General features: G+C 46.6%; 1 protein-coding gene across 1 annotated transcript; it reads left to right on the top strand.

Annotated features, from left to right (window-relative positions):
- Positions 1–2,037: 2,037 nt before the first annotated feature.
- On the top strand, positions 2,038–12,868 carry CCKAR (cholecystokinin A receptor). The gene is made up of 5 exons (XM_030314081.2): positions 2,038–2,333; positions 3,037–3,288; positions 6,276–6,537; positions 9,863–9,990; positions 11,367–12,868. Exons 1-5 carry the CDS (start codon positions 2,222–2,224, stop codon positions 11,900–11,902), a joined length of 1,290 nt encoding a protein of 429 aa, XP_030169941.1. The 5' UTR covers positions 2,038–2,221; the 3' UTR covers positions 11,903–12,868.
- The last annotated feature ends 3,178 nt before the right edge of the window (positions 12,869–16,046 follow it).

Here is a 16,046-nt window from a genome sequence, read left to right on the forward strand (position 1 = left end):
AGCAGGAGCCTCCTCTGTGGCTGCCGACGACGTCTGCCCTGTTGAAGTGGCTGAACACCAGCTGCCGGGAACAAGCAGTAGCGTGGAATTTAGCTGTTGCCGGGGCTCCACACCTGAATGTTTCTCCCGCCCCAGATCAGGACGGTACCGCACTGGGCCCCCACCTCGGGGGCAGCGTCCACATCCTGGAAAGATTCAGCCAACAGGACGCGCGGCAGGAAGGAGGAGCAGAGACGAGGGTCCTGGCAACACATGGGTTGCGTGATCCTAGGCTAACAAAGAAGGTTCCAAGCTGCAGGAAGTAGAATGGGGATGGGGTTGCGGGGTCCAGGCGCGGGTATCCAGCACTGGGTTTCACGAGCAACTCACGTAGCCACTCTGAGCCTGTTTCCTCCTGCATAGAAGGAAAATAACAACTATGATCTGATGGCTATTAATATTGCGATCTGTGATTTGGTGAACACTTTGAGCGTGCCAGGCCTTGACATTGCCTTAAGGCAGTCAGTTTTCATAACAAATATCTATGAAGCCATTCTGATCCCCATTTGACAGAAGGGAGTGAGTCTTAGGTTAAGAAACTTGCCTGGTAGTTCCCAGCACATGACCCGTGGAGCCCAGATTTGATTCCTGGCCTGTCTGATGCCAAAGCCTATCCTCTTAGTAACCACTGATAGCTTCTCCAACCTTCCTCCCACTTCTAGTGTCCGTGATCGTAGTTTCAAAGAAAACAGGCGCCACTCTGTCTTCCCAGCCCACAGCCTGAGCCTCCCCAGCAAAAACGCCAGTTAGTTCATCCGCGTCCAGCAAAGATGTGCATAGCTGTCCACTGAGAGCCCCGTCAGTACGCAAGGGCCCCGCAGGCATCTAGCAAATAGAATGGATCTCAGCCCAGCCAAGTGGCGTGTCCAAAACACAGGTCTCACAGCCGTCATCTGCTTCCTCAAAGGTCTGAACCAAGGAGACCATCTGTAGGGTGGATTCGGAGGGGCTTTCGAGGGCTACGGGGCATCGAAGAAAACCCAGACACCCAGGCTGGTCTTCCTCTCTAACCTTAGCTTTCACTGTTTGCCTCCCACTCACTCCTACTGTTGCCTGTTCCCCAAAGGGGCCACGCTTATTTCCACCACAGGGCCTTTGCACTTACCGTGACCTCTGCCAAAAATACTGTTCTTCCTGCCTAGAAGAAGCCACTCTCCCCAGATCTTCCCAGGCTTCCTCCTACTTGTCTTCCAGGTCTCAGATCGTGTCCCCTCCCTCGGGAGGTCTTTCCTGACCACCTCATCTAAATAAGCGCCCCCAATCCATTTCTCTCCATTACATCTTCTGGCTTTACTCCCTTCATGGTGTTAAACACTATCTGAAAGGATCTTGTTCATTCCTTGCTCATGTGTTTAGAAAGTGCCTGGCAGATGGTTGACTCAACGAGTATGTGCCGAATGAATGGACCACCGAATAAATGAGTGAACGGAAAACCTTCCTTCCTTTTTTGGTACTAAGGATCCAGAAACCTATATCCAAAAACACCCCTCTCCTTTCGGTTAACAAGGGCAGAGATGGCAAGAAATAACACTGTGGTTGGTAACAACAGCCATGGGACAGTTATATCTACACACATTGCCGGGCATGGTTCCAAAGCTAAAAAGGCACTAATTGCTTTTATATAAGGAGGTAGAAACACAGTCCCTCCGTGTCCTTTAGTCCCGACGACGCTCTGCATTATCGTATCTGTTACCGTGTTAATTGTTCCTGTCTCACACAGCCAGTCCGGGCTTTATTCTGCATACGTCTGGGTTGGTGACAGGTTCCTACACAGAGGAGAGAGGTGCCGGGGAAGCGTGTGTGTTTGTGTGTGTGTCTGTGCAAGTGTGTCCGTGCGTGCACAAGTGTGTGTGAGAGCAGTGACACTCTGGGAAGGGTTAACTCACAGTCAGGCTATCTGTGCTCGGGGCCCCAAGACTGGCCCGGGAACGGGAGGGGTGGGCTCGGAAGGTGGAGCTGGCTTGGCTCACAAGAGCTGCCTTTTCCAAGACAGGAGTGCAGATGCTCGCCCAGCTGGACCGAGCGTGGTGAGCGCACGTCGCCTTCAGGAATGGCTGGAAAAGCCCGCACCTGGAGACCCCTCCCTCCCTGTCCCTCCACGGCAGGTCGCATTTGGTCTCTCCGGTCATCAGAGGAATGAGCAATTCCCCGGCTCGCGGCACTTGGAGAACAGCAGGCAAGGATGGATGTGGTCGACAGCCTTCTCGTGAATGGGAGCAACATCACCCCTCCCTGTGAGCTGGGAATCGAAAATGAGACGCTCTTCTGCTTGGATCAGCCCCATTCTTCCAAAGGTAGGTGTCAGACACTGTTATTTTCATTCAGAAAAATGATTGAGCCTCAGGGAGAAATCAGCAAAGGCGAGGCTGAGAGAGAAAATGTAACAAAGTCCTCGGGAGACAAGGCTGGGGAAAGTCGTGCGTTCACAAGTTTGGATAACGCATCAAAAGCAGAACTGAGTCAAATACCCTTACGGTTCCCCAGGGGAGAGTTGCGTTGGAGGTATAGGACTCGGGGGTGGGGGTGTGGGGGGCAAATCCAAGGAAGGAGGAGCCGAAGTGTAATAAGAAAGGGGCACACGTGGCGAAGCTGGAACTTACCAGCATCACAGAAAAGGTGCCCTGGCAGTCCAGCTGTCACCTTTTCTTGGGGGGGGGGGGGATCCGGCGTGAAAAAGTGATGAAAGCAAAATAATGCTTAGCAGCTAGGAAAGGAAGCAATCACCATGCACTGGGGAAGCTTTGTTCCGAGGAAAAAGTGGTTCCCGGAGAGATTCTTGAACAAAACCAACATTTTAGAAGCCACTGAATCCCTGTGGGCTCCTCGGTTTCTGTAAAACGTTGTCAAGTACAGGAATAGTCGGGTTCAAGGAGGTGCACCCTTGCAAGAAAAAAAAATCTGCAAGAAATAACCGTCGGTGTCGTGGGCTATGGATTTAACATTCTGCTCCCGTAACCTCCGCCCGCCCCTCTGTCTCGTCCCTGTTGCTCCGTGCAGAGTGGCAGCTGGCTGTGCAGATCCTCCTGTACTCCTTGATATTCCTGCTCAGCGTGCTGGGAAACACCCTGGTCATCACGGTGCTGATTCGGAACAAGAGGATGAGAACTGTCACCAACATCTTTCTGCTCTCCCTGGCCGTCAGCGACCTCATGCTCTGCCTCTTCTGCATGCCGTTCAACCTCATCCCCAACCTGCTCAAGGATTTCATCTTCGGGAGTGCTGTTTGCAAGACTACCACCTACTTCATGGGTGAGTTGCTGCCGGTGACTATTTCTGGAGCTCGCCCCAGACCCCACTGGGCCCCAGACCTTCCCAACCGTCCCCCCCACCGTCCCCCCCACCGCTCCCCGACAGCCTCAGCAGAGGAGTCCTGCTGAGTGCAAAAAACCCCCCCAAAACACCTGGCTGTGTGGGGCTGAGCGCAGGGGTGCAGGCACTGGCTTTCAGGCAGGTCCGTCCTCGTGCGCGCCCAGGACTCAGTCCCCAGTCGTACGTTTCAGGGGTCAGTTTCTCAGGGTGGAATAAGTTGTTAAGAAACCACAGAAGAGGTGGGGTTTGCTTGCTTCGGCTAGAGAGAAAGAGGCACTCGTGCGGCTCAGTCCCTTCCTGGAAGCCGTTGGTCGTATTCCGGGGCTCTGCCCAACCCAAGGCGCAGTTTTCGGGGTGGTGGTTGGAGGGCGGGGGGTGGAGGGTTCTTTCTACTGTTGCTCCTGCCTTCCCAGGGAACAGGGGCTACTGTGAACACCTGTTTCTTTCCGGCTCTAGATTCCTGTGTCGGGACTTACTTCCCAGCCTGGTCCCCCAAGGGCTGGGACCATCTCAGGCAGAGAGGGAGAGCGGCCTCTGGCACTAAATGAGGAGTTGATTTTGCTCCCGGAGCCTGTGTGTCATTAAGCTCACCCTGACTGGCTGGGATAGGCAGCCCTCTGCCTTTGCCAATCGAAATGATGACAATGACAAAGAAAAATCACAAGGGCTGATGTTTTTGAGCACTTTCTATGCACCCGATGTTGTACTAAGTGCTTTTTTACTCCCACGATCCTATCTCCCAACCACCCTGTGAAATCTAAGGTGCTTATTCTTCCCCGCCTCACCGAGGGAACAGAAGCACAGAGAGGTTAATAATGCACCCAGGGACACACAGGTGGTAAAGCACAGAGCAGAGATTTGAACCTAGATCGGTAGCCGCCACCGTGGTGCGTGAGTACTCTGACTCAGTTTGCCAGCTGCCGTGGCTCTCCTGAGGCCGAACAAAGATGTCTCTCCGTCCCCTGTCTCCCTGTCTGCCAGACTGTCGCGTTCCTACCCACTCTGAGAACTAGTTGAGGGGAGGAGGAGGCCGGGAAGTGAGGGAGGGTTGTTTTTTGGTCTGACCTAAGCCTTGCAAAACGTGCGGAGCTGAGCTGAGCTGAGCTGGGCCAGGGCAGTAATGACCGGAAAGCTTTCAAAGCCTTTATTTCTCCCAATTGACGAAGCGGGATCTAACCCTGACCGAACGATGATGAATTACTGATCTGTGTGCCACGGACAAACAACCAAGAAAGTGTCAGTCCTTGTCCAAGAACTCTGAAAAGAAAAATGGACTTACCAGTGAAAGGGATCATTATGAAACAATGAAGCGGTAATAATTACTAGCATCTCGTGGCGCTTTCAGCTTTCCAGGCCCATCCATATGTATCTTAACGATAATATGATTTAAGACTCTTAACCAGGGTCTGTGAAAGGAGATTTAAAGCAAGCGCTTGTGTGATTGCACAGTATAGTGAATGTGCTAAATGCCACGGACGTGCCTGCTTGAAAATGGTTATGTAAATTTCACCCCCCCCCCAAAAAAATATTTTTAAAAATAGCTAAAATGGAAAGCAAGATAATTCTGAAAGTGTTTGCAACATCGTAATGGTTTTGTTGGATTTCTAGATCTGGTGATTTCTATTCCTGCCTTGATTTTGTGTTCTCCTCAATACTATTCCTAACAGTTCACATTCATTAATCTCCTAAAATGCAGTCCAAAAAAAAAAAAAAAAAAAAAAAAAGGAGAAGAAAGAGAAAGAAAAGAAAAAGAGAAAGAGTGCTTGCCTGGTAGGAGGTTTATAACAACGGTGGGCTCATTATCCAGACCCTGACTCCGGGACTTCGGGACTACACTCTGTAGCCTAAATGTCATCAATTCCTTGGGGTGATGTCCAGGAAAACACAGTATTCCCATCTCAGAACATGAGTTTTTATTTAATGGCTTTTGGGTTGCAGATTCCTTCAAGTCTCTAAGGAACCCTGGAGGTAGTCCCCCCCAAAAAAGAATATTTTTATATATAGTTTCAGAGAATTTATTTCTATCCATAAAAGGCCCAGGCTAAGAGTCTGTTCTCCCAAGCTTAGATTAATTCTAAGGTTTAAGAAATCATGGTAACGATAATCAGAAAAATTGACAGAATCCATGGATGAGTCATGAAAGGGAATTTTAAGGGGAGAGGACATGATAATAAGTATACACACACAAAATACAAAAATTAAAGAAAATTAAGGGGTTTTTTGACTCTGCCTAAGAACATTTTAAAGAAGGTGTTTTGGTGTCTTTCTCACTGATGACGCATGCTCCTTCTGCAAAATACAGGAAAGCAAAACAGAACGGGAAGGGAAGCTCTCGTCCTCCCACACGCAGCAACCCTTAGTTACGGTGTGGAATCCCCCCCTTCGTGTTTTTCCACTAGGTGTTTTTTCCACAAACTACTTTTTAAAATGTATAACATTGCATTCTTATAAATCCTAGTCTGTGCTAGAAATTTTCAGAAAGTTGTAATGCCTCCAGCTCAGACCCCAGTGACCTTTCAGGGTCACAGTCCTTACAAATCTGGGTTATTAGGTCAACCTAATCTCAGGTTATGCTCAAAATTAGAGCTTTTCTGTGGCTGAGTCCAACACCTCTTCTGTGGGATAGGAACATAGTCCATCCCCGTGGTTATTAATTAGCCTAAGCAGGAGGGAGGTTGTAATCAAAGTTCAGTAAACTTACCTAAAAATTGGAAAGAAGATGTATTTGTAAATAGATTTCTTTAACTGCCTTAAATCCTTTTTGAAACGAAACTGAGAATAAGTGATTTTTAAAAATATATACATACATTTGAGCCTGCACATACTGAGTGCTGTCCCTTGATATGAAACCCGTGCAGAGCAGATAATGTGCAAATAAACTCTGGATTTCAGCGCCATCGTAACTGACTTCTTTGTTCCTTTCCCAGGCACTTCGGTGAGCGTATCCACCTTTAATCTGGTGGCCATATCTCTGGAAAGATACGGTGCAATCTGCAAACCCTTACAGTCCCGGGTCTGGCAGACAAAATCGCATGCTTTGAAGGTGATCGCCACTACCTGGTGCCTCTCCTTTACCATCATGACTCCGTACCCAATTTATAGCAACCTGGTGCCTTTTACCAAAAATAACAACCAGACCGCAAACATGTGCCGCTTCCTACTGCCGAATGATATGATGCAGCAGTCCTGGTAAGGCGGTGCGGTGTTTATTTGTGTGACACAACTCGATAGAGCTCGCGGTTTTTATAAAAACCGGAATGTGTTGTCCAGGGTGGCTGGGGGATCAGTTTCCTGGAGACCCGGAGAAGGATTCTTCTAACTTCCTTTTAGGATGCTAGTGATACCAAACACCTAGCGTTCTGTTTTAAATGCCATGCATATATTAATTTAATTCATCCTCTCAAAACCCTATAGGGTAGGTACTACTCTTGTCCCTACGGGCATGGAGACTTGGAGAGGTGAAGTGAGTCGTTCAAGGTCACAAAACTAGAAGATACAGAGCCTCTCTGCTTACCCGCTCTGCACAATGCCTCTGGATGGTCTGGGTGGGGGTGGGGGGGCGGAGTTGGCTAGAGGATCGGAAGGGCTATGATTTTCTTTTCTTTTCTAAGTTTTTAATTTTAAACTTTTTAAATGTTTATTTATTTTTGAGAGAGAGAATGCGCATGCGCTAGCGCAAGCCGGGAGGAACAGAGAGAGAGGGAGACACAGAATCCGAAGCAGGCACCAGGCCCTCAGCGCAGAGCCCCGATGTGGGGCTCAAACTCATGAACTGTGAGATCATGACCTGAGCCGAAGTCAGACGCTTAACCGAGTGAGCCACCCATGATTTTTAAAACCTGAAGTTAGGGGCGCCTGGGTGGCTCAGTCGGTTAAGCGGCCGACTTCGGCTCAGGTCATGATCTCGCGGTCTGTGAGTTCGAGCCCCGCGTCGGGCTCTGTGCTGACAGCTCGGAGCCTGGAGCCTGTTTCAGATTCTGTGTCTCCCTCTCTCTGACCCTCCCCCCTTCATGCTCTGTCTCTCTCTGTCTCAAAAAATAAATAAACGTTCGGGGCGCCTGGGTGGCGCAGTCGGTTAAGCGTCCGACTTCAGCCAGGTCACGATCTCGCGGTCCGGGAGTTCGAGCCCCGCGTCAGGCTCTGGGCTGATGGCTCAGAGCCTGGAGCCTGTTTCCGATTCTGTGTCTCCCTCTCTCTCTGCCCCTCCCCCGTTCATGCTCTGTCTCTCTCTGTCCCAAAAATAAATAAACGTTGAAAAAAAAAATTAAAATAAAAAATAAATAAATAAATAAATAAACGTTAAAAAAAAATTATAAAAAAAAATAAAACCTGAAGTTAAAGCAGAGAATGACTCCCAAATCCCATGTGGTTTTTTTTAGAGCTGCTGTTAATGGTGCTTGAACAGAACACCTCACTAGAAATAAACAGGCGAGGGGCCCCTGGGTGGCTCAGTTGGTGGAGTGTCCAACTTTGGCTCTGGTCATGATCTCGTTCCCAAGTTTGAGTCCTGCGTGGAGCTCTGTTGTGACAGCTCGGAGCCTGGAGCCTGCTTTAGATTCTGTCTCTCTCTCTCTCTCTCTCTGCCCCTCCTCAACTCATGCTCTGTCTCTCTCTCTCTCAAAAATAAACATTAAAAAAATTTTTTTTAATTAAAAAAAAAGAAACAGGCGAGATTCTAATATCTCCTTCTTTGCTTCCTAGCTGACTGACATTGGACAAGTTCAAGTAACCTCTCTGAGGTTCAGGTTCCTTACATATACAAGGATTTAATAATATAGATTTTTTTTTTATCTACCTCATTGGGTGGCTGTAAGATTCGAATGAGAGTATATGTATAAAATGTCATAAAATATCTTAAAAGTCTCACAAACGCAGGGTATTACGTTTACTAATACCAAGCATGCTTTAGAATCAGGGAACCCGATATCCAAAACTGGCTCAAAACGGAGATAACCTCTGCTTTCTCTGCCTTCCTTTTTCATTTCAACCAAGTAACACACACACACACACACACACACACAAAGAATTACGTTGCAAATGAGAGAAACATTTCCAAGACTTGAAAAGGAATCTTATCAAAACATGTCCAATTGAAATGAGAAATGGCCCAGCCACCGTGAGCCTCTGACAATTTTATGGCCTAATCGTGTAACCTTACACATGCCAGAGTGCAAAAAAATGATTCAGGGGCCAGACTCATAAAGGAGGCTATGGTGCTTCAGGAATCAAACATGTTTACAGAGAGCATAGCTCTGCCCCACCAGGCACTAGAAAAAGTGTGTTGCCATTCCAGGGCATCAGAAACCGCCCGAATACTGTATTTTGCAAAACCTAAGAGGTTTTCCATCATTCCTACCTATGCATTTAATGATTCTGCTGTTACGGGGAGCCTGCATGACTTCAGCTCAGGTCATGATCTCATGGTTCGTGAGTTCAAGCCCCTCACTGGGCTCTGTGCTAACAGCACGGAGCACCGAGCCTGCTTTGTATTCTGTATCTCTCTCTCTCTCTCTGCCTCTCCCCCACTCACATTCTGTCTGTCTCTCTCAAAAATAAATAAACATGTTTTTAATTTAATAAAAAAATTTTAAAGAATTGATTCTGTTGTGATAAAGTCAACGAATAGTCTATCGTGATGCTTAAGAGTACAGGTTCTAGAATCATATTGCTTGGGTTCAAATTCCACCTTTGCCACTAGCTGCGTGACTTTGGACAAATTATTTCCTCACCTAAGGTATTATGTAAACAGTACCTACCTCAAACATTCTTATGGGAGTTAAATCTAATTGTATATACATATATATGTATACATGTATACACGCATATATGTATGTACATATATACACACATATGTATATGTATATGTAACTTATGTAATATTATATACATTATATACATATATGTATATACATATATGTGCACGTACATACACATATATGTATACACACATATACACATATGTGTGTATACACATATATGTACACGCGTATATACATATGTGCACATATATGTACATACGTATATGCATATGTGCACATATATGTACATACGTATATATGTATATACCTATATACACATATATGTATGTGTAATGTATGTAATATTATATACATAACACTTAGTTTAGTGTGTAGCATGGTTAAGTCCTCCATTAATGTAAGCTCTTGTCAATGTTTATTGGTATTTTTGGTAATAGCTACATTGAGATCGTTCACATACTCTTTGTCGTTGTTAAGTTCTTCTTGGTTTTGCACGAAGGCTTGTTTCAGGCACAGAATTACACCAACCCTTTCCAACTTAACTAGTCCTTCGTAAAAGACTTTATCTGAAAAAAAGGAAAGACGTAAACAACTTTGAATGACTGAACCACCAGACATGGAATTTCTAAGGCGATTAAATGCTAGTAATTAATGTGTTTGCTCAGATCAGTTAAAATGGAGATGAACCCTATTTATCCCATCTGAGTTTGAAATACTGGAGTTGATGGTTATTGAATTTCTTTTTATTTTATTAGGCACACGTTCCTGTTACTCATCCTCTTTCTTATTCCTGGAATCGTGATGATGGTGGCCTATGGATTAATCTCTCTGGAACTTTACCAAGGAATAAAATTTGATGCTATCCAGAAGAAGTCTGCTAGGGGTAACTATCTTTTAGCTGTACATTTACGCCAAAATATCACAAAAGCGTGTTGCTCGTAGCATAGATACACCGAGGGTGTATGTTGGCGATTTTTGAAAGTATTCTTAGGGGACTCTGCATCATGAGGCACAGTCAATGAGACCTAGTGTCCTTATTTCCTCATCTGTGAAATGGAGAAACTGACATAATACACACATACCCGATTATCAGCTGAGGGCCCGTGTGTCCCACACTCACTGCACTGTTATATTCAAATGGACCCCTTCAGCAACTGAAGTGGATTGTAATTCCCCCATCCTCTCTTCCCTTTCTTTTTTAGTTATTTATTTATTGAGAGAGAAAGAGAGAGAACTAGCAGGGGAGGGGCAGAGAGAGAGGGAGAGAGAGAATCCCAGCCAGTCTCCACGCTGTCAGTGCGGTACCTGAGGTGGGGCTAGAGCTCACAAACTGAGATCATGACTTGAGCTGAAATCAAGAGTCCAACACTTAACTGACGGAGCCACCCAGGCGCCTCTCTCCTCCCTCTTTGTCACATTACAATTGCCACAAGGCCTCGCTTCCTCCCCACTCATTACAATCTGCTATCCACTAAAATGTATGCCGACACCCTTGTTGACATAACTTCTTGCCCTTCTCCCTCTACCCCTTCAGTCAACTCTTTGATCGTGTGTGTAACTTACGTGTCTCTATAGCTTCTTTGGTTTTTTGTTGATTTCTGCTCATTATCCAGGTTTCTCAGTAAAAGCACTGTGGAGGCTTACCCAGCAGGCGAGACCCTTTCCCCTTAGGGTCTGGAGAAAGGGAGGAAAAAGTGTGCAGATTCGTGCACTCATAATTTTTTTATCCTTACAATTGACATGCATGAAATATTATTTTGTGATCATATACTATGCATACAATAGATGATGTGTTATTGTATTAGTTTTAAGTAGCTTTTCTTTCTTAAAAAAATGTTTATTGATTTTTTGAGAGAGAGAGAGAGAGAGAGAGAGAGAGAGACAGAACACGAGCAGGGGAGGGGCAGAGAGAGAGAGAGGGAGACACAGAATCCCAAGCAGGCTCCAGGCTCCGAGCTGTCAGCACAGAGTCCGAGGCAGGGCTTGACTTCATGAGCCAGGAGATCATGACCTGAGCGGAAGTCGGACACTTAGCCAACTGAGCCACCCGGGTGCCCCTAAGTAGCTTTTCGTTTGAAGGAAAGGACTACTATGGATGGCTACTTACCCTCACCGTGAGGGCCCAAGGGTGCCTGCCCAGCTCTTCCGTTCAAGTCCTGCTTTGAGCCCCTTGATGGAGGGGGCGGGGCTCCCGCGCCCTCTGTCCCGCGTGACCCATCCCCAACAGTAAGTGATGTCGCTTGCCTCCCCCGCCCCCAGAAAGGAAACCGAGCAGCAGCGGCGGCGGCAGGTACGAGGACAGCGACGGCTGTTGCCTGCAGAGGCCCAGGCCCCGCACCCGGCTGGAGCTGCAACAGCTGTCCAGCAGCGGGGGCGGCAGCAGAGTCAACCGCGTCAGAAGCAGCAGCTCGGCGGCCAACCTAATGGCCAAGAAGCGGGTGATTCGCATGCTCATGGTCATCGTGGTCCTCTTCTTCTTGTGCTGGATGCCCATCTTCAGCGCCAACGCCTGGCGGGCCTATGACACGGCCTCAGCCGAGCGCCGCCTCTCCGGGACCCCCATTTCCTTCATCCTCCTGCTGTCCTACACCTCGTCCTGCGTCAACCCCATCATCTACTGCTTCATGAACAAACGGTTCCGCCTCGGCTTCATGGCCACCTTCCCCTGCTGCCCCAACCCTGGTCCCCCAGGGGTGAGAGGGGAGGTGGGAGAGGAGGAGGAAGGCAGGACCACGGGGGCCTCCCTGTCCAGGTATTCCTACAGCCACATGAGCGCCTCTGCCCCACCCCCGTGAGCTGTCCCCAGCGCTGGTGCCTCCGCAGGAGGGGGTGGAGGGGGGAGATGACAAGGAGGGTTCCATTTCCAGTGGGAATTGTTCACTGTCTGCTTTTCATCCTTCATCCGGCTTCCAGGGGAAGTCTACGGAGGCTGGGGCCCGCACTCGGTTTCTGGGCGACTGGAGGCAGGAAATGCTCAGTGACATTCACCATCAGAAAAACCTCAACAGGCCAGTAACAGGAGTCCAGCAAGGCTCGTGTTACAAATGCAACTGCCAAACACACGTTCAAAATGGCGATGCGGACCCTACTTAAGCTCTAGAAGTTTCCAGAACATCCAAGGTGAGCGAGCTCTCACTCCCCATAGGGACACATTTCTACTCTCTGCCTCATCTGCCCACGCAGGACTGTGGAGGCTGCTGTCCTCCCCCCGGAGAGTCTACGGCTCACATACTGTACCCAACCGTCTCACCACCGTCACAAAAGGTAACGTGAAACAGAGACTCTTCTGGGCAACAGCCTGGCTCTTTCTTTTTGAGGTTGGTGAAGGACATTCAGAGACACAACCTTACGCCATCACTGTCATCAAAACAGCAAACGGATTGTTGTCTAAAAGATGGAATTTGGAATTTATGTCTCTAAAAAAGAAAAAGGGTGTGTGGCAAATAGCTGGATGGAGTGCTATCCTCCCATAGCGAATATTTAAGAGCCAGAAGGTACATAGACATTTTTTTTTTTGCTACTTTAATGGCCTGTATTATATTGAACCCCGTGGCTTCTTTGCCTCAACTTGATTTCCCATATTCATCTGGCATTTCCTCCCTTCCAGAAAGACTCCAGGTACAAAGGTGAGTTGCAACCGATGTGTTCCTGTCCAAGGGAGGAAACAGAAACATGTATAGTCAGTCCCAGAATAAACACTGGCATGCTTGGACTCCATTCTCAAATAGCTTTGAGTGTCAAAGCTGTCTGTGCCATCAAATACAGTCTGTGCATTTGTTAATAATTGTATTAATTTTATGTATAAGTATAAAGCAAACATATAAGTATGCTCTTCACATAGAAGTATATTCTTTGGTGTTTAAAATAAGAAAAAACGAGTAGGAATGGATGTTGGAATTCAGTCATTATTATCATTCTACATTCCTGCACAACAGCTGGTTTCGTGTGAACTTTTCTGTGCAAAATTAGGATTGAAACCTCTCTCCTCTGATTTAGAAATCTCAATTAAAATGAGACATGAGCTATAAATTTAGATCGCGGTAAGTGCATTTCTAGAATAGAACCTATCAATCTAGTCCGCAAGCACTTCTTTTTCGTTCTTTTTTTCTTTTTCAGGGTAACATTGTATGACTGTTTAAATATAGTGACACAGACATTTTTGACAGAAACAACTGTACATATCAGTGTAGGAATGAAGAAGGAGGTAGGAAGGAAGAAGGGAAGGAAAGAAAGAAGGAAGGAAGGAAAGAAGGAAGGAAGGAAGGAAAGAAGGAAGAAGGGAAAAAAGGAAGGAAGGAAGAAAGAAGAGAAAGAAGAAAGGAAAGAAAGAGAAAAAGGAAGGGAGGGAGGAAGGAAGAAGGGAAGGAAGGAAGGAAGGAAGGAAGAAGGGAAAGAAAGAAAGAAAGAAAGAAAGAAAGAAAGAGAAGGAGGGAGGAAGGAAGGAAGGAAAGAAAAGAAGGAAGGAAAGAAGGAAGGAAGGAAGGAAGGAAGGAAGGAAGGAAGGAAGGAAGGAAGGATGAGGACATGACTATTTATGATGGGGGACTTTTCAAGCCAGATGTTAGTTTTTCTATTTCTGAGACTGCAACGTAATGTTAATATTTATAACCAGTCATCTCAAATATTTCAAGGTAAAAATTCAACCGATTAAAGCACGTCCTGCTACATGATAAAAGAAGTAAGAAGTGAAATTGTCTCCGTCATTTAAGTCAATTCTACAAAATCTACAGTTTTGCTGCCAGAGGGATAAGCCTTCCCCTCTGACTTTGTGAGCACGTAAATAAAGATAAATCAGCCTCCCTCCCTTTTGAAGGAACTTCTGGAAGTTCCAAAAGTGTATTAACCTTAAAATAGGGCTGCCAGATTTAGCAAATAAAAATACAGGATGTCCAGTTAAGTTCTAATTTCAAATAAACAACGAATAATTTTTTTTAGCATGAGCATGTCCCATGCACTAACATACATCCTGTATTTTATCTGGCAACCCTGCTTTAAAATAATTTAAAAAGTACATAAAAATATAAATAAACTTTCCCAGATATAGGACAGTCATATGCCTCTGTTCACTAAATTTATTGGAAGGTCTTTAACTTAATGGAAGCTTTTTTTTTTTTTTTCCAAGAGGAAAAATGCTATTAACTTTCAGAATCTGTGTCTGACCTTTGGGAACGGTACTATCAACAGGCTGATCTTACTTAAAAATAAACATTTTTAGGGGCTCCTGGGTGGCTCAGTTGGTTAAGCATCCAACTTTGGCTCGGGTCATGATCTCACGGTTCGTGAATTCAAGCCCCGAGTCGGGCTGTGCGCCGAAGGCTCGGAGCCTGGAGCCTGCTTTCGGTTCTGTGTCTCCTTTCCTCTCTGCCCCTCCCCTGCTCTCTCTCTCTCTCTCTCTTCCAAAACTAAATAAACATTAAAAAAAATTTTTTTAATAAAAAAAACATTTTTATTAACATAAAGCTGTTCTAGTACATTGTTGAGTCAACTGCCTTTATTTCATGCTGAATTGGACTACTAATTTGAATGTGAACTCAAGTGGCCTGTATGGTTAAGAAAATAGGTTCACCAAGTTCCTGGTATTTTCTAGTGTTTTCAGGTAGCTTCCGCTCATCACCAGAATGGTAAATTACAACTTGCGCGCTGGAATGTGTCTTCGATCTTTACTCAGTCCGTGTGTCCCAGTGGCTTCTCGTGCCCTGGTTACTGTGGTAACCTCTCACGCTAAACTAGCAGTGGTGAATGCACAATGCATATATCTACGTGTCGGTCACACATGCTGGTGTGTGCTTAACACGTATCCCCTCCCTTTAGTTAAAATATAATCACGAGGCACGTGGCAATAGCTATTGAACCTCCGCTGCAATGCCTTCCAGTGTTTTGCCCAGCACTCTGCCCGCTGGGAGTGCCCAATAAATGTTACAGCCGACCTCTGCCCTGCTCCCAGGGTTAGCTGAACCCTCTCTCTATCCACAGCAGTGATTCGCAGCAAGGGGGCGTATTCCTGGGGGAGCATCAGAATTTCTAGAGGGCTTTTTCCAACTCTATGTGGATCCTCTCCCAAGAGGTGGCTGTGTGAGTATTTGCTGCCATCTCTCGCTTCCCTTTGCTCTTTTCCTGGGTGCGTGTGTGCGCACAATTGGAGATGTTTACTAGTGGGAGGTCGTCGTGCCTGTGAACAGTGCCAGACACGGATTTTTTTTTTTTTCAAAAGGGCCAAGCAAACGGACAAATGCTGTATGATTCCATTCATGTGAAGTATCTGAAGTGGTCAAAAATCACAGAAACGGAGAGTGGAAAGCTGGTGACCCAGGGCTGGGGGCGTGAGGACGGGGAATTTCGGCATTTAGCAAGCGTAGAGTTTTAGTGTTGCGAGATGAAAAGTTCTAGAGACTATTGCACAACAGCGTGAAACCACTTCACAATACTGAACGGTACACTTAAAAATGGCTACGATGTGGGGCAGCCTGGGTGGCTCGGTCCGTTAAGCATCTGATTCTTGATTTCTGCCCAGGTCGTGATCCTACGGTTTGTGGGTCCAAGCCCCGCGTTGGGCTCTATGTTGACAGCTCAGAGCATGCTTGGGATTCTCTCTCATCCTCTCTCTCCGCCCCTCCCTCACGCACACGCGTGCTCTGGCTCTCACTCTCTCGAAAAAGAAGTAAGCTTAAAAAAAATAAATGAAAATGGTTACGATGGTCGATTTAACATCACACGTTTTTTTGCAAACTGGAAAAGTGGGGGGGGGGGGTGGCAACTACTAGTCTCTCACATCCCTTGATTTTGCTCCTCTCTGCCCTCATTCGCTTTGAGGGGATGAGTAAAGAACCATCACAACAATCCTGATGCCTATGCCCAAGTCCCCCGCTCACTCATTAAGGCTGTTGACATTATGAGCGCCCACCTGACGCCCTTAGCTGTTCGCTCCCTCCACTGCCGTCC

Source organism: Lynx canadensis, chromosome B1 (assembly GCF_007474595.2).
Source record: "Lynx canadensis isolate LIC74 chromosome B1, mLynCan4.pri.v2, whole genome shotgun sequence".
Classification (NCBI taxonomy): Eukaryota; Metazoa; Chordata; class Mammalia; order Carnivora; family Felidae; genus Lynx; species Lynx canadensis.

Excerpts from the sequence above, each read along its gene's own strand:
- CCKAR (XM_030314081.2), top strand. The coding sequence starts at position 2,222 with ATGGATGTGGTCGACAGCCTTCTCGTGAATGGGAGCAACATCACCCCT. Across the intron at positions 2,334-3,036 it reads TCAGCCCCATTCTTCCAAAG|AGTGGCAGCTGGCTGTGCAG; the intron begins GTAGGTGTCAGA and ends TGCTCCGTGCAG. Across the intron at positions 6,538-9,862 it reads GATATGATGCAGCAGTCCTG|GCACACGTTCCTGTTACTCA; the intron begins GTAAGGCGGTGC and ends TTATTTTATTAG.